Source organism: Emiliania huxleyi, assembly GCF_000372725.1.
Source record: "Emiliania huxleyi CCMP1516 unplaced genomic scaffold EMIHUscaffold_36, whole genome shotgun sequence".
NCBI classification, from domain to species: domain Eukaryota; phylum Haptophyta; order Isochrysidales; family Noelaerhabdaceae; genus Emiliania; species Emiliania huxleyi.
In genome coordinates, this window is record NW_005199274.1 from 367,845 (window position 1) to 393,044 (window position 25,200).

The 25,200-nt window shown below is 66.3% G+C and overlaps 5 protein-coding genes across 5 annotated transcripts; 1 reads left to right on the forward strand and 4 right to left on the reverse strand.

The window, feature by feature from the left end:
• Positions 1-2,222: 2,222 nt before the first annotated feature.
• EMIHUDRAFT_435954 (hypothetical protein) lies at positions 2,223-4,348 on the reverse strand (the record flags this gene model as incomplete). The annotated part of the gene is made up of 4 exons (XM_005772376.1): positions 2,223-2,670; positions 2,788-2,895; positions 2,981-3,100; positions 3,323-4,348. 4 exons carry the CDS (start codon positions 4,346-4,348, stop codon positions 2,440-2,442), a joined length of 1,485 nt encoding a protein of 494 aa, XP_005772433.1. The 3' UTR covers positions 2,223-2,439.
• Positions 4,349-4,436: 88 nt separating this feature from the next.
• EMIHUDRAFT_435955 (hypothetical protein) lies at positions 4,437-5,675 on the reverse strand (the record flags this gene model as incomplete). Its single annotated transcript, XM_005772377.1, has 5 exons — positions 4,437-4,751; positions 4,819-4,876; positions 4,958-5,081; positions 5,156-5,287; positions 5,360-5,675. Coding segments are annotated over 5 exons (943 nt in total), but the record flags the coding sequence as incomplete, so codon positions are not given.
• A 6,971-nt stretch (positions 5,676-12,646) lies between these two features.
• EMIHUDRAFT_435958 (hypothetical protein) lies at positions 12,647-13,821 on the reverse strand. The gene is made up of 2 exons (XM_005772378.1): positions 13,034-13,821; positions 12,647-12,970 (listed from the first exon to the last, which is right to left on the reverse strand). The coding sequence occupies exons 1-2, from the start codon at positions 13,811-13,813 to the stop codon at positions 12,848-12,850; spliced, it is 903 nt and encodes a 300-aa protein (XP_005772435.1). The 5' UTR covers positions 13,814-13,821; the 3' UTR covers positions 12,647-12,847.
• A 981-nt stretch (positions 13,822-14,802) lies between these two features.
• Positions 14,803-15,819, forward strand: EMIHUDRAFT_208767 (hypothetical protein; the record flags this gene model as incomplete). The annotated part of the gene is made up of 1 exon (XM_005772379.1): positions 14,803-15,819. One exon carries the CDS (start codon positions 14,803-14,805, stop codon positions 15,817-15,819), a length of 1,017 nt encoding a protein of 338 aa, XP_005772436.1.
• Positions 15,820-17,779: 1,960 nt separating this feature from the next.
• EMIHUDRAFT_355256 (hypothetical protein) lies at positions 17,780-19,439 on the reverse strand. The gene is made up of 5 exons (XM_005772380.1): positions 19,095-19,439; positions 18,943-19,019; positions 18,549-18,863; positions 18,350-18,383; positions 17,780-18,281 (listed from the first exon to the last, which is right to left on the reverse strand). The coding sequence occupies exons 1-5, from the start codon at positions 19,384-19,386 to the stop codon at positions 18,007-18,009; spliced, it is 993 nt and encodes a 330-aa protein (XP_005772437.1). The 5' UTR covers positions 19,387-19,439; the 3' UTR covers positions 17,780-18,006.
• Between the last annotated feature and the right edge of the window lie 5,761 nt (positions 19,440-25,200).

The following is a 25,200-nucleotide window of genomic DNA, read 5'->3' on the forward strand; positions in this document are numbered from 1 at the left end:
CAGATGCACTACCTCACTGGGCCTGAGACCATCGTACGACAGCATCCCGTCACCGTCTCGGATTTATGTGGGGTCGAACCACTCCGGGATGGGCAAGCCCATCAACTGGTTAATTGTCAAAATTCCTGTTGTGCAAGAGGGGAGGGGACTCTGACGGAGTGTGTGGCGGGAGAGGGCAGGGAATGGGCGCGGGGGATGGGGGGGGGGGGGGCTCAGCCGTGCAAAAAGCATCAATTAATAATAGTAGTGAAGAAATAATGCTCGGCCGTTCATGAAGTCCGTCTCGATCTGGAGGAGACGGGTCAACCCCGTGAGGACCAGATCAGGTTCACATTGTCGTAGCCGGAGGTGATGTTGACCTTTAGCTCTTGGGGCCACATTTCCGCTTTGGTTTTTTTCCCACTGACCACTCGGGCAACTTTTACCAAATGCAAAAGTTGCACCTTACCATTCGGGCAAATTCGATTGCATTTTACCACTCGGGCAAACTCGATGAAACGGGCGGACGGAAGACGCGTTTGCGGCAGCTCGCCCGAGAGCATGCATGAAGCGGCCGGCGCGCCACCGCAGCTCACCGATGGAGTGTGCGGAGCGGCTCAATCCACTGGCGCAGCAGCATCGCGACCCATTCTCCAAGCACGGCCTCTGGCGTTGCGATTGCACAGAGAGCGAGCAATAGTCGCCAAAAACACTGATCTGTGTGTAGCGGATCTCCATGGCGGTCGCGCCCAGCGAAGGGACAACCGCAGGCCTCGGATGCTCGCCCGGAAGCGGACCCACCGTGCGAGTTGCAGACCCGGAGGTGGCCGACCCAGCTCACACCCAGAGAGGCATGCCCAGGGTCAGGCATAGAAGGGGGGTGTTTTTCCGTCCGTCCACCTAGGATTCGAGCCGTGTTCTATATCTCAGCAACCCCGCTCGCGGGTGCTAGAGCAGCGTTCTTCAAGCTTAAACCCCACTCTACACAACACAGAGCAGCGTTTGCCTAACAAGACTCCGCTCTGCAACCTTCAGAGCGGACTCTTGCGAAAAACACCGACCAAACACGTTCGAGCGGAGTCAAGTCAGTCAGTGCAACACCGCTCAACATAGCGGAGCGGTCTATTTCCGCGGAGAGGCTGCTTTCGCCTCCCTCAGTCGCGCTCTTGCCTCTTCTTTCCTCCTCCTCTTCAGAGCGTGACTTTGCTGAGTGAACACCGCTCTAGCTAGTGAGAGCAGCGATTGCTTTACGGGGTGTGGAGGGTGAGTTGACCAGGGGGTTGTGCGCCGGGCCCTCCTGCTCGGCTCCAGCCGGTAGACAAGTCCGTTTTGTCATCAACAGAGTAGATGGATCTGACCTCGGGGCCGATGTGACCAAGCGCTGGTAGGTTTGTTTTACCTCACACGCCATGGTCTCACAGTGTGCCGGCAGTCGCCGAGCAGTGTCGCTCACACAAGCCGCAGCACAAGTGACTGAGGGCCAGTGAGGGCGAGTCCATCGCTGTCACAGCTGTGGCAGCCGCACAGTAGGCTGTGTCAACTGTGCAGAGTGTGTGAGCAGCAGAGGAGCTGCTCTCCAGGCTTCTGTCACAAAGAGCTGCATGCCACCGAAAGCGCTGTCGAGGTTCGCCGAGCGCGGCGCAGGTTGGAGGAAGCCGCCACCGACGAGCGCGTTGGACTTTTCACTCCGGACAAAGACGGGTACACGCACACGAGCCGCGGTCGTGTACCCGTCTTAGCGGCGAGGCGCGGGACCGTCTGTGGCGAAGTGGGTCGCGTCCTCCGATTTCCGTCAACCCAGCATCCACACCCTTTAAGCTGACACCGCTCTAAATGGCGTGAGCGGCGTCGCCCTGAATAGACGCTGCTCTGGGACGCCGGGACGGCGATGCCACCTGACGCCGACGGGTGATCCACGATCGCTCGTGGCGCGCGGCGCGGCGTGGCGAGCCCCGCCCCTGGGGTTGAGCAGCGTGTGGGTGGGTCGTCAAATCTCCGAGTAGTCAGAGCGGCGTCGCATTTAGTGGCCCCCCCGCCGCTCGGGGGGGGGGGGGGGCGAGTAAGTGGGGCGAGTGCGCTTCTTTACCGCTTCTTACCCGCGGCATGCCCTGTGGCTGCACTCCAAGACCAAGTCGCAAGTGCTCCAAGTGCTTAGCAAAGAAACCCGCTGCCAGCTCCACACCCCTCGGCCCTCGCGCGCGCTGGGAGCAGTCAGCGTGCACTCTCGCACCACTCTTACAACTCTCTCTCCCCCCCCACTCTCTTCAGCTGTAAGTCACACACACAGCGATTTCAATCACGCCTGTCACATTTCAATCACGCCTGTCACTTTACACGCGGCACAAAGTCGCGCTCTTCTTTCTCTCTTCACACCAGTGTGGACTGTGCGGTGTGGTTCACTGGACACCTTACTTTGCTTATGTGCGCGGTACACCGTACTCGAGTCTATGTACACGAGCTTCACGGCGCAGACGCCTTCTCGTACCGCTGCATGACGTTTGCCGCGCCGTCGGCAACGTAACCGTTTTCCGACGCCAAGGACAGCGGTGTCGCTCCGTTATAGTCTGCGATGTGCAGCGCCGGCTCGCCCAAGCCGAGCCCGAGGGTGCCTTCGGGGGGTCCGAGGATCAGCGACTCTATGACCTCGATGCAGGGGTTGCCAGCGGCACAAAGGAGGGGCGTCCGGCCAGCCTGCGGAGAGCGGAGGGTGTGTGTGTGTGGGGGGGGGGGGTAGACATTCGGGGCGAGAGAGCCGAGGCGCGGGCGGCGAGAGGGTGTGTGTGCGGGCGCGATAGAGCCGTCACTCACATAGTCTTGTGCCGTGAGGCCGTCCGGATAACATCTGGTGAGGGCCTCCACGACCTCGTGCGAGGTCGATATCTTGGCCGCGCTGTGGAGGGGCAGCTGCCCGTCGCCCTGGCGGTGGGGTGGCAGCCGGGTCAGACGCGCGCGCACGCTCAGACGCCTCTCACTGGGCCTTGCCACGCATGACGGGTGCTACGCGCTGGGCGCGCGCCGAGGAGGGCTCGGAGGCGGCCGCAGGGAAGGCGTCGATGAGCTTGCTGATGGCCGTGGCGGAGCAGCCCGAGCGCGCCGCCACGTGCAGCGGAAACTCGTTGCACTGCCAGACGAGGAGGCGCGCTCCACGTGAGCGCGGGTCGGGACGCGGGGAGGGCGGCCCCGCGTTCGGGTGGGAGCGCGGGGGCAGGCTGCCGGAGGGGGCGAGGGGGCGGCAGAGGGGAGGGAGGTGGCACAGAGGGGGGAGGGAGCGGGGAGGGGGCGGGGCGAGGGGGGGGGGGGGGGGGGGAACTGGCGGTGCGTGCAGGCGCGCCTCGTCGCGCACCCTCGCCTTCTCCGGGGTGATGAGGTCCAGCAGCAGTGCATCGGGCAAGAGGTACCTCCTCCAGTCGAGGAGCGACGCGCCCCCCGGCAGGGGCCCTCTCCCCTTGCTCCCGTCCGCCTCCTCGTAGATGTACGGCGCGCTCCGGCGGCCCGGCCACTCCACCGCCGCGGAGCAGACCACGCACTTGAGCTCACCCCGGGAGGCCGCCGCGGTCAGGTCGTACACCACGCCCGGCAGCTGCCGCTGCGCATCGCGCCGCGCACAGTCCTCGCACACGCCGTGGCGGCACGGCCCTCGGAAGAGGAAGCGCACGGTGGGCTCTCCCGCGGCTATCTGCTCGTCCGAGGCGGGCTTCACGGCCCGCAGGAGGCAGATGTTGCACTCATGCGGCTCCGCCAGCCCCGCCAGCTCGAGCACCGACCTGGGCGCTCCCACGCAGCGAGGGAGCGCCTGCACCAGCATGTCGAGCGCGTCAATCTCCAGGCTCTCGCGGGTGGGGTACGGCGCCGCGTCCCAGCGATGCAGGTGCTCCTCGCTCACGCTGCTGCCGTGCTGTACCAAGACGCGGAGGTAGGCGGCGCGCTCGCGCAGCTCAAAGAACGGAGTGCTTGTGTTCGTGTCGACGAATCTTTTGAGCTCGGTCAGGCGTTCGGAGTCGTAGTCCTCGCACAGCTCGAGGTACACCGCTCGCACGACCTCGGGATTCTTGAGGAGGCAAACCCACGCCGCCTCCGCCTCGTCTCCGCCGAACACATTGGCGGCGCGCCTGGCGCGGCTCCCCACAAAGTCTCTGAAGACGACGCTTGAGTCCCCCGTGGAGCCCACATAGTTGCGGCCAACCCTTTTCAGGTTCTTGAGCTGGGCTGGGAGCTCGGGAAGCACCGGGGAGGGCTTGTGACCGATGGGATCTCGCGCCTTCTCCTCGCAATCCTCTATGTCCATGCCGTCGCCGCCCGCGTCGGTGGCGCCGGCCGCCTCCCCGCGCCCGAATCCGGCGTCCGAGCTGTTGCTCGCCGCGCCGGCCATGCGGCCTCGAGTCCTGTCGACGGCTGAGGTCCTGGCCACGGCCCGCAGCAGCAACAGCAGCAGCAGCAGCAGCAGCAGCAGCAGCAGCGGAACTGATCTGAGCGAAGCCCATCCCACGCAAGCGCAAGCGACCACGCCCGCCCCAATCGCCAGCAAAACCCGCGCCGCCAACGAGGTGCCCCCACCGCCACCACCAGCCCGCTCGAGGATCGACGCCACCTCGGCGTGGCCCCGCGCGAGAGCGATCTCCCGCGGGGTGGCTCCGCCCGGGCCTTGGCTCGCGGACGCGCCCGCCGCCAGCAGCACCCTCACCACGTCTGCGCTGCCCGCCAACGCGGCGTGGTGGAGCGGCGTCGCGCCAGCGCCGTCAATCGCGCCGACGGCCGCGCCCGCCTGCAGGCAAGTTCCGAGAGAGTTCCGAGAAGGTTCCGAGAAGGTTCCGACGGCATGCCGCGGCCGCCTCGAGGCAAGCCAGAGCCGCGCCGGCGTGCCCGGCGGCGGCGGCATGGTGGAGGGCCGACGCTCCGCCTGGTGATGAATCACCCGAGGTCGCTCGAGGTCGCCCCACAGATCACCCGAGATGACGCGTCAGGTCAGCGAAAGAAACGCCTCGGTCGCCGGCGTCCACCCAAGAGCCGGAGGACAGGAGGAGCTGCGCGACCCGCCGCCGGCCGTGCATCGACGCGAAATGCAGCGGGGTGGCGCCGCGGTCGGTCAGCGCGGCGAGCGGCGCCTATGGGACGTGTCCACGACAGGTCGGGGACGTGTCCCGGACAGGCGCCTCGGGCTCGGCGCTGCGAGGGGCGCCCCGCCGTCGACGAGGGCGCGGCACGCCTCGAGGTGGCCGTGCTTGGCGGCGAGGTGCAGCGGGGTGATGCCGCGAGGCGTGGCCGCGCCCGCCTCCGCGCCGGCGACGAGCAGCAGCCGGACGGCCGCCGCCTGGGACATGTCGAAGCACGTGTCATGGACGTGCCCCAGACGTGCGCCGAGCAGCATCTAGACCGCGGCCGCCTCTCCCTTCCACGCCGCAACGTGCAGCGGCGTCGCGCCAGACGCGTCGGCGGCCTCCACCTCCGCGCCCGCCGCGAGGCACGCACGCGCCGCACCGAGCATGCCCCGGCCTGCCGCGAGGTGCAGAGGCGTGATGCCGGTGGCGTCGGCCGCACCGGCCTCCGCCCCCGCGGCGAGCAGAGCGGCGGCCGCCGCCGTCGCGCCAAAGCCGACTGCGTCGTGCAAGGGCGAGCCTCCCTCCGCCGCCTCGTAGTCAAACACGTGGGAGAGGCCGCTCGCGCCCGCCGCGCAGCCCGCGAGCACCCGCGTGCGCATGTTGTTCCGGTGCGCGTGCAGGTTGACGCCCACCTTGGTGCCGGCCGAGACCGGCATCCCCGCGTGCGCCGTGCGCGCGTCTGGAGTGAGCAGGTCCCCGTCCTGCAGGTGCGGCCACCTGCGAGATGTCCTGGACGGGTCATGGGCATATGCTGCAGGCGCTGGACGGGTCATGGGCATATGCTGCAGGCGCTGGACGGGTCATGGGCATATGCTGCAGGCGCTGGACGGGTCATGGACATATGCTGCAGGCGCTGGACGGGTCATGGACATATGCTGCAGGCGCTGCCACGAGGGTGTGCAGTGTGGCAGGGGCGGTGCACACACATCACGGCCCTGCCGGCCTTGGGCGTGATGCTCAGGTTCAAGGCGGGCATGGAAAACTCGCCGCCTTCCTCGGGCGCGCGGAGAAAGACGTAGAGCGTCCACACGCGCGGCCCTCCGGGGCTGTCACGAGGCACCGCCTGCCCGCTTGCGTCGTGGTGGAGCCCGAACGACTCGCCCTCTGCGTAGCGGAAGAAGCGGAGCGGCTCGCAGTTGCCGGCGGGGAGCTGAAGCGCCTCGAGCATGCGCGCCTCGAGCCCGCGCATCGCGCCCTCTGACCAGCAGTCGCCGCCAGGCACCGGCACACAGCTGAGCGAGGCGCTGCTGCAAACCTCCTTCTGACCGCAGCTGCTCCCACTCGACCGAAAGGACACGCTCTCGGCGAGCGTGGCCAGCCTCTCCGCCTCCTCGGCTGACGCGAAGGCATCAAAGATGATGACGGGAGGGTCGGTGCTGGCCAGAGTCGGCTGGAGCCGCTCCAACGCCGCTGCGCGAGCGAACGCCGCGGCAACCGCTCCGGGCCCGACAGCGTCCGGCACCGGCCGGCACGGATCCTCAGCGGCGGCGGCGGCGGCGTCAGCGCACAGACCGCAGGCCGCTGGGCAGTACGCCTCTGGGAGTTGGCGGCACCTGCCCTCGGAAGCATACCGGGCACAGCTCTCATGACGGTCGCTGCAGTTGCTGACGGGCGCGAGCAGGCTGGCGCTGCCCAGCCGCATCGGCGCAATCCCCCAGAGCATCCGTGCTACCGCCGCGCCTGCCAGGTGGCGAGCAAGCCTGGCGAAGAGGCACAACGCACTCGTCAGCGACGCTTGCTCGGGTCTAACGCACTACCGTCGCCTGCCCCCGGGCTTGAAGCCGTACGGCGAGCAGGAAGTAGGCCTCGAGAAAGAATTCTTTCTGCCTCGGTCTTCTCAGGTTCTGAAATGCTCTTGCAGAGGCGGTTGGTGGTGCACTAACCCCGAGAAACCCTTCGGGTCACTCCTCATCGCAAACCCTGTGTCAGCAGTCCTCCTCCGGGAATGTACGTAAGAGCCACATACACTGACTGAGTGAGAGAGAAATAGAAAAAATCGAAGACTGCAACGCGGTCGTCCCATTAAACTCTCGGCCCGACTCATTACGAGCTCCTACAGGTAAACTCTCGGCCGTCCGTGTGCGACCGTCTTCGGAAATGCACGCGACGATCTACCCGCTGCTGAGTATGCTCCCCTCCCCTGTTTGGCGGCAGCATGGGGTAGCAGACACGCACAGCGTCTTGAGCAGCCGGAGACGGGCCGACAGCTGCGCCGAAGAGACCATATCGGCGATGCCGCGCACGGACGTGAGTGAATCGCAACTCGCCGCAGTCGAGGTGCAGGTGCGTGACGCCACCCAAGCGCTCGGCCTCAACGACTTGACTAGCCTTGCCCAGCCGCTGGGTGTACGCGTCGTGCACCAATCTGGCGAGCTGCGCTTCGACACTATCGCGCTCAGTTCGACCCCAACATCGCCACCACCGGAGCCGGAGCCGTCGCCGCCGTCACTGCCACCCTCCTGCGACTTCTCATGCGGCGCGTCAACCTGCCTGCAGCTGCGAGGTCTGCTATCGTGCGAGGATCTCATCGTACATCTCGGCTGCGATTGTCACGGCTGCTGCGTGGACAGCAGACCCTCACCAGGCATGCCGCCGCCGCCACCGTCAGAGTCTCCGAAATCGCCGCCGCCGCCGCCGCCGCCCTCGCCGCCGCCTCTGAAGGTTGTCGCCGAGTATGACTGTCAGGGTTCTTTCTCTCCGGCGTGCAATGCCAGTAACGGATCGGTATCCTCCAAGTCGTTTGCCGATGCCATCTACGCGGCCGTCTCGGACGCCACTCCCGAGCCGCTCAACGCCAGCACCACGATTGAGATGAGCGTCCGCGACTCGACCCAGTTGGAGATACAGACCACCTCTGACTCACACGCCCTCCTCGAGGTTCTGCAGAGCTCCAACGGCGGGCCGTGCAACGGCACGACGCTCTGCAATATCACAGTTGTGCCGTACAACTCGAGCAGCGTTGCGGGGCCGCCGCCCCTGAGCCCCCCGCCCTCGCTGCCGTACAACTCGAGCAGCGTTGCGGGGCCGCCGCCCCTGAGCCCCCCGCCCTCGCTGCCGCCGCCCCTGAGCCCCCCGCCCTCGCTGCCTCCGCCCCTGAGCCCGCCGCCCCTGGGGGCTGGGCGGCGCCTGCAGACTGCTGACTGTGGCTCCGAGATCGTGACCCACACCCTGATCATCACTCGCGTGTACTCGTACAGCGAGGGGCCAGAATTTGAGGCGGTGGCACAACCCGTCGCAGACACTTCGGTGCTGGTGGTCAGGCAAAACACAAGCAGCGACTGTGTTGACGAGACGGAGATCGTGTCTGCCGCAAACCTGGGGATCAGTGCACAGGTGGCCGCCTAGCTTGGCCAACCGCTAGAGCGCCGACACAAGAACACGGGAGGAGATGCCTGGGAGGCCGAGATTGCACACGCGCACACACTCGCAATGTGTACGCAGGTCACAGTCGTGGTCGACAACGTCAAAACCTCTCTCACCGACGCGGATGCCTTTGAGGAGGTCGCAAATGCTCTGGCAAAAGTCGACGGCTTCCCCCTAGCGGTTATGTTGCCCGCGCTCGACGACGGCTTGTCGCCCGATGCCGCCGCCGCTGCGGGAAAAGCGGCAGTCGGTGCGATCATCGCCGGCAAGTCGCCCGAGGAGGCAGCTGCGGCTGGCGAGGCGGCGGGCAAGGCGGCCCAGAAGGCGCTCGACGATGGCCTGTCGCCGGATGCGGCCAGAGCTGCAAGCGAGGCTGCAAGCGAGGCCATTCTTGCGGGAAAGTCGCCCGAGGAGGCAGGCGAGGCTGCCGGCGAGGCGGCCCAGAAGGCGCTCGACGATGGCCTGCCGCGGGATGCTGCCGAGGCGGCAGGTGAGTCTGCGGGCGACGCGATCATCGCCGGTAAGAGCCCCGAAGTGGCGGCTGCTGCAGGAGATGCTGCCGGTAAGGCGGCTCAGAAGGCGCTTGACGACGGCTTGTCACCCGATGCGGCGGATGCGGCGGATGCGGCGGGCAAGGCGGCAGGCGACGCAATCATCGCCGGCAAGTCGCCCGCGGAGGCAGCTGCGGCCGGCGAGGCGGCGGGCAAGGCGGCTCAGGCGGCTCTTGACGCCGACCTCTCGCCTGAGGCAGCTGCGGCCGCGGGTGATGCGGCGGGCGAGGCTATCATGGACGGCAAGAGCCCCGCCGAGGCCTTCGAGGCGGGGGCTGCAGCTGCTGCGGCCACGCAAAAGGCGCTCGACGACGGCCTCTCGCCCGAGGCTGCGGCTGCAGCGGGAGAGGCAGCAGTCGGTGCGATCATCGCCGGCAAGTCGCCCGAGGAGGCAGCTGCGGCTGGCGAGGCGGCGGGCAAGGCGGCCCAGAAGGCGCTCGACGATGGCCTGTCGCCGGATGCGGCCAGAGCTGCAGGCGAGGCTGCAAGCGAGGCCATTCTTGCGGGAAAGTCGCCCGAGGAGGCAGCCGCCGCGGGGGAGGCTGCCGGCGAGGCGGCCCAGAAGGCGCTCGACGATGGCCTGTCGCGGGATGCTGCCGAGGCGGCAGGTGGGTCTGCGGGCGACGCGATCATCGCCGGTAAGAGCCCCGAAGTGGCGGCTGCTGCAGGAGATGCTGCCGGTAAGGCGGCTCAGAAGGCGCTCGACGACGGCTTGTCATCCGATGCGGCGGATGCGGCGGGCAAGGCGGCAGGCGACGCAATCATCGCCGGCAAGTCGCCCGCGTTCCCGCTGGTGCGATCATTCTCTCTAGCTGACGTCAGCAGCCTGCTCGACTCCTTCGATCGATGGGACACCCTTCCGCCGTGCAACCAGAGCCGGCGGCTGAGCGAGAGCGTCGACCTGGTCCTTTACCTCTCTCGCAACATCTCTGGAGACGACAGCAAGACTCTCTCTGTGCGCGCCACCGTGGACACCTTCCTCCAAAACGTGACCGATCGACCCTGGAGGTGCGGGCCCGCCCCCCCAAGCTCGCCCACCGCGCACCCGGCTCACTCGTGCGAATCTGCCCGCGTCGCAGGTCCTGCTTCGACTCGATCTACCTACTGGGGGCCAACCTGACGGAGGCGCAGGACATCTACCGGCCCTCGAGCGGCGCACGCGACGTGACGTGGAACCTGGGGCCGAACCTCCAGTTCTACAAGATGCTGCAGTACTACGACACGGCTGGCGTGGAGGTCCTCTACATGATGGAGTCCGACACCATACCCCTGGCCCGCGACTGGCTCGACGACCTCGTCGATGCGAAGGAGGCCCTGCGCCCCTTCTCCGTCGCCGGCTCGCGGTACAGCGGGTACAAGTGGAAGCCTCTGCACGATCACATCAAGCGCCCGCTCTTGAACCACCTCAACGGCAACTCGCTGTACAACCTGTCCGCTCCTCTCCTGCGGTCGGTGCTGGACTCCTTCGACGTCAATGAGTGGGAGACGGTCCTCCACTCGTCCTTCGACGTCCAGATCGCGGAGGTGGTGTACGACATTGGTTATGGCGCGATCGATGCCGCCGAAACGCCAGAGCAGGCGGAGCAAAGCTTTGACTACAAGCAGACCGCGACCATGAGCAACCACGCGGCGAGCATCGTGGTGGCGCAGGACATCTGCGAAGAGTGCCGCTTCATCCACGGCGCGAAGTACATGCGCGACTGGTCCACGCGCTGCTGCGCCGGGGACCCATACGACACGGTCTACCCGAAGCCGTGTATCGCCGAGAGCGAGAGCGCGTCGCTCACGCTCGTCGTCACGGACTTTGGGACGGGCAGCATCGACACGTTCATGGCCAACCTCACTCGGGCCCGTCAGGCCCTCGCCGACGCACAAACCAGCCCCGACACGTGCACTCACCTCGACGCGTGCGCCAGCTACTCGCTCCCCTTCGACGAGATCATCGTGGTCACACCGGAAGCAGAAGTCGCGGAGTACCAGGCAGCATATCCGGACGCGAAGGTCACGTTCCTTGCTCGACGCCTTGAGACGGGTCGCGAGTCGCCGTGGTGGGACATCTGCACCACCAACGTCACAACGGCGTGGTTCATGCAAGTGACCTCCTTCTTCTCCTTCGCGGAAGACTTCCGGCTCCCGGTGCACACCCGCGCCGACGGGGAGCTCGTCCCTCTGAGCCCGTACATCGAGCACGACTCGAGCTACTGCGGGCGAAAGTGTCGCCAGGAGATCAATGAGGCGCGGCAGTTCATCCACCCGGGCGCGAACCGGCGGTACCTGCAGTCGCACGCAGTCTACAACACCGCCATTCGCGACCAGTACTGCGGCGAGATCAACATGTCGGCGTCGGTGCCTGGCCCGACCAGCTACTTCTCCTACATCGATCGGGACTACTACGACTGCGAGCACAACCAGACCTGCAACGGGGTCCATGACCCGCCGGGCTGCAACAGCAGGGAGATGAAGGGAAAGTGCGCGCTGGTGGGCGAGGAGGGCGAGCACGCGCGAGAGCACTGCAAGGTCGCCTGCGAGAGCTGCACCGACACTAGGGCCACATCCTCCCTGTCGCCCCCCCCAGCACTCCACGGTGCCAAGGGCACAAACAAGGGCACAACTCAAACAACAGACGACAGGAAGTGACATGTGAGGCTAGAGCAGCTTGCTCCACCTCTAGCAATCTCACCGGCCTGCGAGGCACGGACGAGGGCTCGAAAATTCTGCCGATGGAATTCTTTTTGTCGTGCGCCGAGGACGTCTTCCCATACGTACGTAGCGTGACAGCCAGTCTCAAGCAGCGAGCACCTGGTGCATGCTAGCTCTGCACAGCGGTGCTGCGCGCGAGTGGACCGAGGGCGTCACCGTATCGGACAACAGCCGTCCACCGTCCGGCTTCAAGCTCACCTCCACCTCCGTCGCCACCTACGCCGACGCGGCGGCCGGGCTCGAGGCCTTTCTTGCGCAGCCCGGCTGCGAGCTGCGCCCGCGGATTGAGGTGCCTCCCGTCTCGCTCAGCCGGCACCTGTGCTCCCGTCTCACCCACTCGCTGTCCGTCCTGCAGGCTGGGCTGCGGTCCTGCCTCGCTGCGGTGGAGAAACGCGCGCCGGCCGAGGCGCTCGTCGCTGCCAGGGCTGCCGCCGCCGCCGCCGCCGCCGCCGCACCCGCTGTCTCTGCAGCACCGGCGGCTGGCACTGCCACCAAGGCGCTTCGGCGCAAGTCGCGAGATATGCCGGCAGTGGCAAATGGCGACGAGGTGGAGGTGCCGGAGAAGCGTGGTAAGAAGCGCAAGGCGGACGAGGGAGGGGAGGAGCGGGCCTCCAAGAAGGGGAAGAACAAGGACGGCTCCTCGACTGCCCCGGCGCGCACTCCTCTCCCCTCCCCGCCTCTCTCGCCGACGGCTGAGGCTCTCTGGACTTGTGCTCGGCAGGAGGACGGCCCCGAGCGGGAGGCGCGGCGGGCGGCAAAGAAGGCGGAGCGGAAGGCGGCCAAGAAGGAGGCCGGGAAAAGGGGGAAGAAGGACAAGACGGCGGACAGCTGACCCAGACTTCAATCCTCACGCGTCACGGCGGAAGGGGCCGTCCAGCCTCCACCCTCCACGCTCCGCGCACACGAATACGCCTATACGACGGCTTTTTGTGTGTGGTGTCGTGTGTGGAAGACGAGAAGACCTCCGACATCTGATGTTGCCAACGCCAAAGGCGGGTACTACATGCACATGCCTACATGCGCGGTGCACATGCGCGCACATCCACTGCCGGGATCCACACACATGCGCGCCTTCCTCCGACGCACCTCCCAGTCCCCGCGCATCCCCGCCGCCGAGTCCCCGTGGCATGGCAGATCCACACATGCGCGCCTCCCGAGCTAGCTCGCCGGGCCGAGCGGACTGATGGACACCTCCTCCGCGGCCAGCGCCACCTCCCTGCCGGCGGGCTCACCGACTCGCCTCACGCGCAGCGCCCCGTCCTCGCCAACCCCAGCGGCGACCTGATAAAAGAAAAACCGCGTCGAAAAGAATACGGGCGTCCTGGCCGACCCTGGCCCGGCGACCGCGTCGTAGTCGCGCGGGTCGTGCTCCTCGCGGGTGCGGTGGTGAACACGCACGGTCTGGCCGCGCAGCAGGTCGCGGCGGCGGTGCTCGGCCACCACCTGCGCCGTCTCCATCCGCATCAGCCGCTCGAGCTCGCCGCAAAACGAGGCGAGCAGCCGCTCGCGCAGCGACGCGGGCGGCGCGAGCGGAGACGACGGCTCCAGCGCGCCGGCCCATCCCGGCTCGGCCTCCCGACCGGGCGGGGACGGCGTCTGCGCAGCCAGCAGGGTCGCGACCGACGTCGCTGCCGGGTGCAGCGACATGTCTTGAAGCACGTTCACCCCGACGCCGAGCACCGCCGCCTCGCGGCCGTCGTAGTCGAGCAGCACGCCAGACAGCTTCTTGGGCGGCACGCCGGCCCACACGTCGTTGGGCCACTTGACCAGGCCCGAGGAGACGCCCACCAATGAGCAGGCGCCGGCGACGGCGAGCGGCGCGGCAAGATTGAGCCTCACCAGCTCGGGAAACGCGGGCGGGCCGGCGGCTGCGGGCGCCCACACGAGCGAAAAGAGGAGGGAGCAGCACGCCTCCGCGTCCCACGAGCGGCCGCGCCGCCCAAGTCCCGCGGTCTGCTCGTCTGCAAGTACGACGGCCCCGTGGAGGGACGCGCCGCCCTCGGAGCCAACCAGCTCGCGTGTGGCGGTCATAGTGGACGACAGGGACGCGTGGTACTCGAGCCGCTGCCCGAGGGAGCAGCCAGTCGGCAGCAGCCGTGTGAAGGTGGGCGGGTCGAAGGGCATTCTGTGCGTGTGGACGCCCATGGCAAGGCACGAGAAAACCGCTCGCCAGCACGCGCCGTCCGACCTGTATCCATCCCTCCCTTGGGTTGTCTGTTTTCTTTCTTTCTTTCTTTTACCTGTGTCGAGCCTGTGTTGTCCTCTAGGTTTATTGTTGTTGTAAAGTTCAATTCTTCCGCGACTGGGTCTAAACTCCTTTGGTATTTTGCCACCGAGTGTTTGCACGTTTCTTCGCAGAAATCGTGAAGGAAAGAAATTCTCTCCGGCCGGTGTTCACAGAGCTCAAGAAAGAGAGAGAGCACGACCTCTGGCGGGCCAGCCAGTCACTTGATGACACCTCGAAGGGCACCAAGAAGAAGGCAAAACAAGGCAGCGCTCCAAGGCCGCACAGGCGGCGGCGCAGAAGGCTGCGGCGGCGACAGCCGCTGCAGAGGCGGCTGCTCAGGCGGCCGCTCAGGCCGCTCAGGCGGCCGCTCTCGAACGGTACAGGTTGGTCACCGCTTGGTTCTACCCTCGCGGCGACTGGTATACCTTCTACTGGGACGGCAGCACGGCCGACAAGGTCGCAAGGCGCGCTACCTACCCGACGCTCGAGCACGACAACTACGACCCCGGCCCCCTCGGCCTCGCAGAGCGCATCAGGCGCGACAAGCGCGAGCGGTCCGACCGCTCCTCCGACGACTCCTCCTCCGACCAAGACTCATGCGGCACCGGCTCTACTAGCGAGGCGAATGACATATTCGACACCCTCGACGACCATCTCGGCTACGGGGGTGCCACACGGAGCGCACCACGAGAGGATCATGCGGGGAGAGGCGGGGAGAGAGACCCCGGGCGCCGCCACGAGGAGCGAACTCAGGGGCTGCCTCGTATGTAAGGCCGCGAGGGACGCGGCGAGGAGGGCGGCACTAAAGCGGGACCCGCTGTGCCCGATCGTGCGGAAAGCCGCGCAGCAATGGACCGAGGAAGATGAGAACCCGCCTAGAGCGACAATGGCGCACTTGCTTAGCGGCGCCTGCCCGGGGAATAGGGAGCAGGCCAGATGGTTCCTCAGAGTAGCGCGAGCGCAGACGGGGACGGCGATCAGCAAAGTAGCGCAGGCGGCACCCGACTCCAAGGATACGCTGAAGACGCTGAGAATAGCGCATGTCGCTGCGCTGAAGGGCTCACGCTATAGGGTGCTGGATGAGGACGGGTACGATGCACTAGCACCAGCCGTCGGGGGGGTGTTGCCGGCGCTGGTAGATGATCTCCCGGAGAAGAGTCGGAGGGACCTTGGCGCCGGGGTCACGAGGAACTTGCAAGTCGTGGCCGAGGCGGCGACGGGAGCGGTGCAGAGGTGGATCCAGCTCAATGATGAGGCTACGGCGCGCATAATGAAGAGAGAGGAACACATCGAGTGGCTGAGGAAGCTCTTCGCTGGGTGGAAGGAGGCTCGGCCGGCCTTGAGGGAGTCGCGGAGGAGGAGGGATAATGGAGGTAACGTGGGAACAGGCCAACAGCCAGTGGGACGAACGAGGGCCGCGACGGCGGCTCAAGCGGGAGGGAGCGGAGACGGTGGGCAGAGAGCAAAGTGGGTGAGACTGATGATGCTCCTTCGACTTAGGGAGCGGTTCAGATGCTGGGCGGGCTTCAGGCTGGTGCTCACGCGAAAAGGAATCGACGCGATGTACAAAGCATACAAGAAGGGGAGAAAGAAGAGGAGAGGCGCCAGTGATGACGAAGCAGAAGCTAGTGCAGACGAGAGCAGGGCAGACCCGGGGACTGGGGAGCCGGAGCAGACGGCATCGGCCGCCGAGGGAACGTTGGGAAGAGGCACGAGGAGGGCGGCGACTTCGACCGACTATGGAGGACCCGTCGCCAGACGACGCAGGGCAGAAGACGGTGAGGCGGAGCAGACGCGCAGGGTGAGACGAGGGAGGGAGCAGGACTTTGCGGAGATCAGCAGGAGGATGTACGAAGAGATTAGGAGCAGCAGGGACCCGAGGGACCATGTGGAAGACGGCTAGTGCTAGTCCCCCATCGGGAGGACGACCCCGGCTAGTCGCCGACCACACCCACAAAGAACCCTGCACAAAGATCGCAAGGGCGGGGGCCTGTTCCTTTTTACCCATCTCACAGTAGAGAGGTGTCCGTTTTTATTTATCTCGGCTACGGTTCCGACTCGCCACGACTCCGGCTCCGGCCGGTAGTCGACAAGCTGCCGAGCCGAAATCACTGTGTGTCACACATTTCTGGTTGGCTTCTAAATCTCTCTCTCTCAGAGCTCTCCTTATTTGGTGTGTCCCTTTCTTTCTTTCTTTACGTGTAGGGGGGAGGAGAAAAAGAAGAGAACCACAAAAGGCAGTCGAGCAGTGGCACGGGCGATCACCCATTCTCCGCGGCCCGACCTTGGCGACCTCGGCGGGTGCCGCCGACGGCGCAGCCCTGGGGCAGCGGGTACCCCAGGCAGAGGAAGTCCGTCATCAGAAGGTCGCACACGGCCTGCATGAGCGCGCCGTCTGCCGTCAGCACCGCCCGCAGCTCGCGCTGCGACGGCACCTGTGGCGGCTTGGCCGCCTGCGCCCTCTCCCTCCCGAGCGGGCACAGCTCGGGCGCCGCGTGACCTACCCGCCGCCGCAGCGCGGCGATGTCGCGCGGCAGCGACTCCAGGCGAAGCAGCATGTCCACCGGCGAGGGCGCCGAGGCGTTGCCGCCAAGAAAGAGGGATTGCGACAAAAGGTGCTCCCCGTTGGCGAAGCGCACGCCGCAACCGACGTCCGCCACGAACTGGCGCAGCACCCGCGCAACGTCTGCGGGTGAGAGGCGGTCTATGGGGCAGCCGCCTCCCGCGCCGTCCGCACCGCCCGCGCGCAGCGCGAGCCTCAACCACGGCACGCCGAATGCGCGGCAGCGGCTATGCTCGGAGGCGAGCGCGCGCGCATACACCTCCTGGAAGCCCGAGAGGAAGCGCGAGAGCGGCTCGCGCGCGGAGCCGACATGCAGGTAGCCAGGCGGGCGGCCAGGCAGCCGGTGGAGCAGCCGCGGCACCGGCAGCGCCTCGAGGTTGCATGAGAGGTACGGCGAGAGGGAAGTCGTCCCCGCCTTCCAGACGTGGTGCCTGAAGGCAAAGGAGGTGGCAGGGCGGGGCGGGCGCACCGCCAGGTGGGGTGCGTGAGTCATGGCGGCGGCGGCAGCGGTGGCGAACAAGGCGTGCGGAGGCTCACCACACGAACTGGTGCCTCTGCGAGATACGCCACTTGTCGCACTGGGTGCCGTTCGGCTCGCAAGTCCCGGGGGGCTCGGCGACGACCAGCCTCACGCGGGGCCGGGCGCGCCGCCGCGGCTGATTGCGCCCCCACATCGCTGCACACTCCCTCCGCCGAGGCCATTCTGGGTCCTCAAACACCACAAATCCGCGCGCCTGCGCCCGCCCGCTCGGCTCGGAGAGCGGCGGCGCACGGGACTGGTAGCCGGCTCGCAGCAAGCTGTCCCAATGCGCTGCGAGCGCACGGCTCGCCCGCCGGTGTGCATCTTCGCTCTGGTAGCTGCCTGACGGGCACCGAAGCAGCCGCGCCGAGGGGCGGCCGGCGAGGTGAGACTGGCCGGAGGCGGCGGCATCGCTGTGGGCGCCCGTCTCGCGGCGGAGGCGGCGGTGGTGCGCAATGAGCATCACAGCGCACAACGTGGCGAGCACCAGCGTGCGGGCAGGCACCATTGTGTCTCTCGCACGCGACACAGGCGGGAGGGACGCTCGCGGCGGGCGCTTTGGCGAGCTTTTGGGTTGTCGTGACCAGATAGGTGGGGTCGCTTGCGAGCGAGCGGCGTACGCAGTACAACCCTCAGGCCCCGGGCCCCGTCGTCGATCTCGCTGGACAGAAGACCCCCCCCCCCCCCCCCCGCCCGAGGCCCGAGTCCGCGAGAATTTGCAATTTCGTCACACCCCCTTCGTTTCTGCTTTCTCGCGGCTTCGCCTGTCGTAAAAAACGTCGAGACCTTAATGACCTTTGAAATACACCGAGCGAAATCGCACCCGCGCACACATGCACGATGACCACATGCACACGTATACACGTACACTTGGCAACACAGCTTCTGAAGGGACGCACAGGCGTTTGGGGGTTGGCCAAGCGAACACATCGCACAAAAAACACCACGGCCCAGGCAGTTCAAGGCAAGAGCACAGCGGTACACATCGAAGTCCCGTCCGCGGCGCCTCACGCCGGCTTCTCCTTGCCCGCCGGAGCGGCGCCGGAGGCGCGCTTCTGCTGCTGCTGCTGCTGCTGCTGCGCGGACGCGCTCTTAGTCCCGCCGCCTCTCAGGTTGCCGACGAGCCACTTGACGAGGACAACGTCATCCCAGACGACGAGGAGGATGACGCCGACGTAGGCAAGGATCGAGTACGCGCGCGTGTCGACCCACAGCCCCGTCAGGTAGTGGACTTGCCACGCCCAGTTGGCGGCGAGGCACGACGTGTAGATGACGAGCGCGCCTGCGGACAGAGGGGCGCGCGGTGAGCCGGCAGCGGCGGCGGAGCGGCGGCGAGAGGGCCGGCGGTACCGGCCGAGAGCCAGTAGGAGAGGCTCGGGTGCACCTGCGCGCAGGCAGTGGCGAGGCTGGTGGGGGAGAGGGGAGGCCGGGGCGAACAGGCGGTATGGAGGGAGGGTAGGGGGAGTGGCCAAGGAGCGGCCAAGGGGAGAAGCAAGCTCGTGCAGAGTGTTGGGGTGCGGATAGTGCTGGCGCGGGCGTGGGCGTGCGCCGCGAGGAAGCGCGACGCGAGGAGGAGGTTGACGAGGTACGCGAAGGTGGAGAAGACTGCGTACACGACCAGCGCGCGCCACACGTTCCGTTCTGAGTAGTCGTTGAAGAGGTTGATCACCATGAAGACGATGACGCAGAGGTGATGGATGCGGGTGGTGAGGGCCATGCGCTCGACGAGCAGCAGCGAGACGGTGTCTGGGATCGCGTACAGCACGCCCAGGTTCCGGATCGACGTCGTCCTCCACTCGTCGTTGACCATACCGAGGTAGAGCGTGCGGGCGGCGACCGGAGTGTAGGAGAGCAGCACCGCAGCCTAGCGTGTGGGCGAGAGAGCGGTCATCGCGGCGGTCTCTCGTGTGGCGCGCGGCAGGTCGCGCGGCGGTGCGCCGCGCCTTGACCAGGTTCGAGAGGACGTAAAACTTCTTGGCGTCCGGGATGGCGGCGTACGAAGTCGAGACGCGCATCATGACTGCGGTGCGGCGGTGCGGCAGCGGTGAGATGGCGAGGGAAGGAAGCGCTGCGGCGGCGGCGGCGCGGGCGTCACCATAGTCACAGACGAAGTAGCTGCTGAAGACCACGTAGCCGCCGACCAGGAAGACTGCGAGGTGGCCGCTGGCGCTGAGCACGTACGCCTCGAGAAAGGCGGTCGCGGAGGCGGAGAAGCAGCAGATGGCAGCCATGAACCAGAGCGAGGGCTGCAGGTTGAGCTCGCCGCCGCTGTACCCCGGAGCCCGGCACTTCTGGACGAGAGGCGGCTCGTCGACCGGGTAGGGCAGGGAGTCGCGAGATGAGGTCCGAAGCTCGTCGAGGCGCTGCTTCGAGCAAATGCGCTGCATGGCTGGCAGGGTGGCTGTGACAAGCTTGAGGACTGGTGAGGAGGAACAGCCAGAGCCTTTGACGCGTCCCAAACCGACCTTCTTGATTACACTCGCCCGCCCCGGGGCACCACCGCCCCCCCCCCTTCAGGCAAGCTCATCTACCCTTATAAGTCTCTCGTGTCCGCGCCGACGCTCTTGGTTTAACCGTAGAACGTCCCAGCCGAAATCCGCCCGCCACGATCGATCAGTCCACAATCGTCGGCCCGCAGCGACCCGCAGGGGTGGAGGCGCACGCAGCTGCTGACCTCGGCTGCTGACTGTGCGTTAGGGCAAATAAAATGGTGGCACAATCAAGGCATTGTGTTGGGCATCGCGATAGCTGTGGGAGGCACTCTCCTCATTTTGCTCGAGTGGGCCATCAGCTTCCGGAGGAAGCGAGACGCCAACGACTGGATTTCGCTGGGTGCGATTGGTTGCCTGTTCGTGCTCCTAGTGGTCTCAATTGTGGACCCGCGTAGATGCCTCCTCCCCACGTAGATGCCTCCTCCCCGCCCCACTTCTCTGCGAGAGCGGCTACCCCGGACTCAGCGTGTCCGCAACGCCGCAGGTCGGCTACCTCAAGCCCAATTACCTGCCGCCATACAGGAAATTGTGGTCCCCTCCTTCCAATGCCTACGTCTGCTACCTTCACCTCACCCAGACAGACTGCGAGTACCCGGGTTACGGCCAAGCCGAACTCCCCGATGGAATGTGGCCGTGCCACTGGAACGCAAGCGTGGCGCAGCCGATGCGGCCCTGTGTGAGCATGGTGAGCTAGCATTAGGCGCAGCGTGCCCTACCCTGTCTGGTCCAAAAATCGAGCAATCATGCCTGCCGCAGGTGACCGAGGATGACGACGCGACTGCGCTCAAGTGTACGCAGCACGGAATCCCTAATTACCGCGCGACTCTCTGGGAGGTCCACATGCTCTTTGTTGCTGTCTGCCTTGTCAACGGCGTCCTTGCTTACGTCGACTTCTTCGCCAAGAAAGAGGGTGTGGGGTTCAACGCTGCCTTTGCCGCCGCTCCCGTGGCGGAGCCTCAGGGGGAGACGGAGCTGGCGGAAGTCGACCAGGCGTAGAGGCATACGCTAGCGCGATGCAGAGCATAACTCGCTGCCGGCCGTCGGTTCCTAACCCTCACGCATCACAGACAGTACACACAGAGCCGCAGCTCCAATTTGAGGCAATTTCTTCATTCTTGTGGATTTGCATGGTCCATGGAGTGCACTGTGCAGTCATCAGCTACAGCTTCAGCGCAATTTCTGTTTTCGTACACACGCAGTACTGCTGTTCACACGTTTCGATGCACGTACGTTAGACCGCGTGTGCAGCATGCGTCGATGCGGGGTGCGACACCGACACGCGTCCAAACCGTCGTTCCACAGACCATCACAGCGAGCAGAGGGCCGAGCTACCGAACAACTCTACTCTACTCCAGTACTCGGATGCGCAACAACTCGTCTACCGCGCTGGCTGACCGCGCGGCCCTTCCGTCGCGTCGTCCTCCCTCGTCCGGCACCTCTCAAGGTATGTCCGCTCCGCCACGCCGGCGCCCTCGTAGTGGGCGGGCCGCGCAGGGAGCTCGACACCGTCGAGCTCGAAGTAGACCTCGGCGCGTCGAGACTCGTAGCATCCCGACGCCCAGAGCGCCCGCTCGGCGACGCGCTTGCCCCAGCCGTGGAGGCTGACCCGCTCCATGTCGGCCCCTCGCTGCAGCAGAGCCTCGCCCACAGCGCGCGCGCGCTCGAGGGAGAAGCCGCCCGCAAAGTGGGGCGGCGCCCGCGCGCCGGCGTGCGCGTCGACGCGAAGGAGTAGGCGCGGGTGGCGGCGGAGCAAATCCGCAAACGAGTCGACGCGACACAGCGACGAGCCGGGCCGGAAGGCGGCGCCCGCGTCCTGGAAGTAGACGCACGTGGTGCCGAGGGACGCGCAGACCTGCAGCACCGCCAGCTGCTCGTACGAGCGCACGGCGGCGACGCCGAGCGCACGGCCGGTGGCGGTAGACAGGCGCCACTCCGCGGAGGCGACTAGGGAGCGCAAGGCCTTGCAGCAGCGGCCGAGCCGCGCGAGCGCCCGCTCGCACGTCAGGTCTTCGAGAAGCGAGCCCAGCACGGCCTCGAGCAGCTCCGAAGGCAAATCTGTGAGCTGGCGCGGCGGCTGCGCGGCGCAGACCTCTTCATTCGGCGCCTGCCTTCCCGCCGCCTCGGCCGCCGCCTCCGCTGCCGCCTCCGCCACCGCCTGCTGCGTCGCGGCCTGCAGCGCACGGAACGCGTTGCGCAGATGGACCTGCGCAGAGGGCGCCGTCGCTGTGGGTGCCGCTGCCGCTGCTGTGGGTGCCGCCGCCGCGGGCTCTGCCGGAGGTGCCTTTCCGGTAAACAGAGGTGCCTTGCCGGTGAACTTATCGTGGCTGACGACCTTGCACGCGGGCAGCACGCCGAGGGGGTTGGGCGACGCGTGCGCCGCGTACCAGACGTCGACTGCCGAGGTGACCAGGCGGAAGAACTGGCGGCGCGCGCCCGTGGCGAGAGGCAGCGACTCGTGCGGCGTGGAGTCCGTTAGCCAGAAGAGTTGCGACGCCTGAGGCTGGATCGGGTGGCGGGCCGGCCTGGCCGGCCAGGGAGGCTGCACTTCGTGCGCGTTGCCGGCGGCGCCGCCCTTTGGCCCCAGCTGCCGCGGCTGCCCAGCCCCTGGCCAGGAGCGTTCGAGCGTCGGGCGGAGGTGATCCAAGTCGCCGCCGCGGCCGACGAGGGTCGGCGGCACGCGCACGTTGTAGAGCTGCGTCGTGTCGGAGAGCGTCGACGCGAGAAAGATGCCGCCCTCGAACCTGCCGTGGTCCATCGCGCGGCCCTGGCCCCAGCGGTGCCAGTGCGGAGCGTGGAGGCAGCGGCCGCCGCCGCCGCCGCCCGACGCGTCGCACGCCTCGCGCACGAACCCCTCGGTGTGTAGGCCGCCGCGGCGCTGCGATGCGCCCGCACGCACTTCGCTCTCGTGGACGGTCAGGTAGCCCACGCGGAGGAGCTCCTCGTCGGGCAGCGTCTCGAGGCACGTCGCAATCATGGGCCAGTAATCGTGCAGCTCCTCGGGCAGGGTCGTGCGGTCACCGAGCACGAAGGGCATCATGTTGACGTTGCGGCCCTTGGGCTGAGGGAAGGAGACGTTGTCGACGTGCGCAAAGGCGATGTCGTCAGCACCGCCCGATTGCGTGGAGATTCGCTCCTCGAGAAGCTCGTGCGCCCACGCAAGGATCACGTACCGCCAGATGCGGCCGAGCAGGTCCGCCTGCCCATCGAGCTTGAAGAGCGGGCTCTCGGCGTCGCAGGAGCCGGCGAGGAGGGTCCGCGCCACGAGGTGCATGGACCGACCACGGAATTCTCGGCTCGATTGGCACGCCTGGGGTTCCGGCTCCTAGCCAGATAGGGGGTCTGCGCATGACTCGCGCCAAAACGCCCTACCTACCTACCTACCTACCCCCAGGCCGCGCAGCGAAGCGAAAAAAGACGAAAACAGGGGCTACCTACCTGTTGCAGGGCCCTCTGGGGCGGTCAAAACCGGACCTACCTACCTATTGCATAGGGTGTCACCGTGGGGAACAGACCCCCTATCTGGCTAGGAGCCGGAACCCTGAGCCGACTCCCGTGGAAGAATTTTCAGGCTGGTTCCCTGGATGTGAGGCTAATGACTGCACTCCAAGTGCTCCAAGGGAGCTCTTACGAACATACCCGTATAGGTGAACTGCTGACAGGCACACACACACGCACACGCACACACACGCACGCACACACACACACACACACGTACGCACGCACGCACACGTCCCAACTCCCCAGAAATCCCGAGGAGTCGCGCAGTGTCTAGATTGTCTGTGTGCTGTGTGGTGCACGCCCTCCGAGCGGGGCGGGGTCTGCCCGTCGGGTTGCTGCTGCCCTAAATCCCACACCAGGGGTTGTCTGCTCTATTTATTTATTATACACTGGGCACGGGACTGGCGCGTGCCCAGTGTCGTGCGAGGAAGAACCACTCCGCGTTCGCCATCCCCCACCCACCTGTGCGTTCCACTCCGTCCGCTCCCTCCCGCTTAGTGCCCATCCCGCCCTCCGCCCTCGCCCCCCGCCCCTGCCCTGGCTGGCCTGGGTGGCATCTCCTCATCATCACGCGCCAAGTGGGAGGGAAGTGGACGGGGCCCTGAGCCGACCTAGCCGCCAAACGGAATGGGGCGCCCAACACGTGCCGGATTACTGTGCCTTCCCCGGGCACAGCCTTTCGGCTCGTGAAGGGTCGGTGCGTGTCGTGACCCCCTGGAACACCCGTACCCCCGCACCATTGCGCACCATCTCCGTCGCTTGGTTGCTCAACCTTGCCACCACCGGGAGCGACTCGGTCGAGAGACCCTAGATTGGCATCCATGCCTCTCTGGACAGGGTGGCCCGCCACAAGGACCCCAGGAGTTGCGACTCGCCGCTTTCCTCCCGCTGTGATTCTGTGTGAGCTCTGTGTCTTGTTTTGCCAACAACATACCTAACGACTTTTCGGCGTGAACAAGGACTTTCGGCGACGTCCGTTCCCTTGGACACGTCGACACATGGCACCCGCAGCTCAGCATTGTGCTGGAGCGCATGCTCAACGAACTCGGGATAGCCGACCTCAGTACGTTCGAGGCTGTGCTCATGCACGATACAGGCACAGTGCTCGACGCGATCCGAAGCACCGCTGCAGCAGCGCGAACATAGTGATTGTTAAGAGATATACGTAGCGTTACAGTCGTACGGTCGTCATCCCTCCCACCGTGTGGGCCGCCCGGACCCCGGAGAGCTGCTGCGCGTGCAGACAGCGCTGCGCGAGCATTAGAGAGGCCAGCCCCCGGCTTCTCAGCATGTCGCGAGTGCTGTGTCTCTGCCTGCCTGGTAGCTGGGTGCGGTGGGGGGCTCCCTGGTGGCTTTTGGTTACAAATTTACGGACTTACGGATTTACGGATCCACCCCCCCTCCCTCTACGTCCCGCGGCCCGGCCGTGACGCGTGAGACGCCGATCTAGCCCTTGGGAATCAAGTTGGTGCCGGCCACACCCTTTATCGGGAGTTGGCCACGGCTACAAGGGGAGGGAGGGAGGGAGGGAGGGAGGGAGGGAGGGAGGGAAAGGGGGGTCATAGCTCATACGAGAGCGCGTTGATAAACTCTCGGGGTACCAGGCGTGTGTTCGTGCCAGTGCGCACAGAAACAAACAAAGTAACAAACAGAAACACGGCGTGGAGTGCGGGGCGGGAGGGGATGGGCTGGTTGACACGACGCACACCACCCCTAAGCGACTCCTGCGAGGAAGAAAGAATTTCTGAGCCCTGGCTGTCAGGCTGTCAGGTGCTGTCAGGTGATCTGTCAGGCTGTCGGGCACTGTCAGGCACTGTCAGGTGCCTCTATCAGACCAGCTGTCAGGTGCTGTCAGTGCTGTCGGGTGCTGTCGGGTGCGTGTCTGACATCAGAGGTGCTCTGTAGCTGTCGGGTGCTGTCGGAGCTGTCAGGTGTTGCTGTCAGACGCTGTCGGAGCTGTCAGAGCTGTCAGGCTGCTGCTGCTGTCAGACGTAGGCCGGTGCTGTCAGGAGCTGTCAGGTGGTGCTGTCGGGGTGCTGTCAGGCTCTGACACACACCAGCCACACTTATGACACTATCAAGAGGAGACCAGCAGGACTCTGCTACACATACTCTAGTCCAGCTGCCCCCCTCCTACAGCGTTATCACCGGCCCCGGCAGCGGCGGCCGCCTGGGGAGCGCAGATGGCGGCGCAGGCGCAGGCGGCGGGCC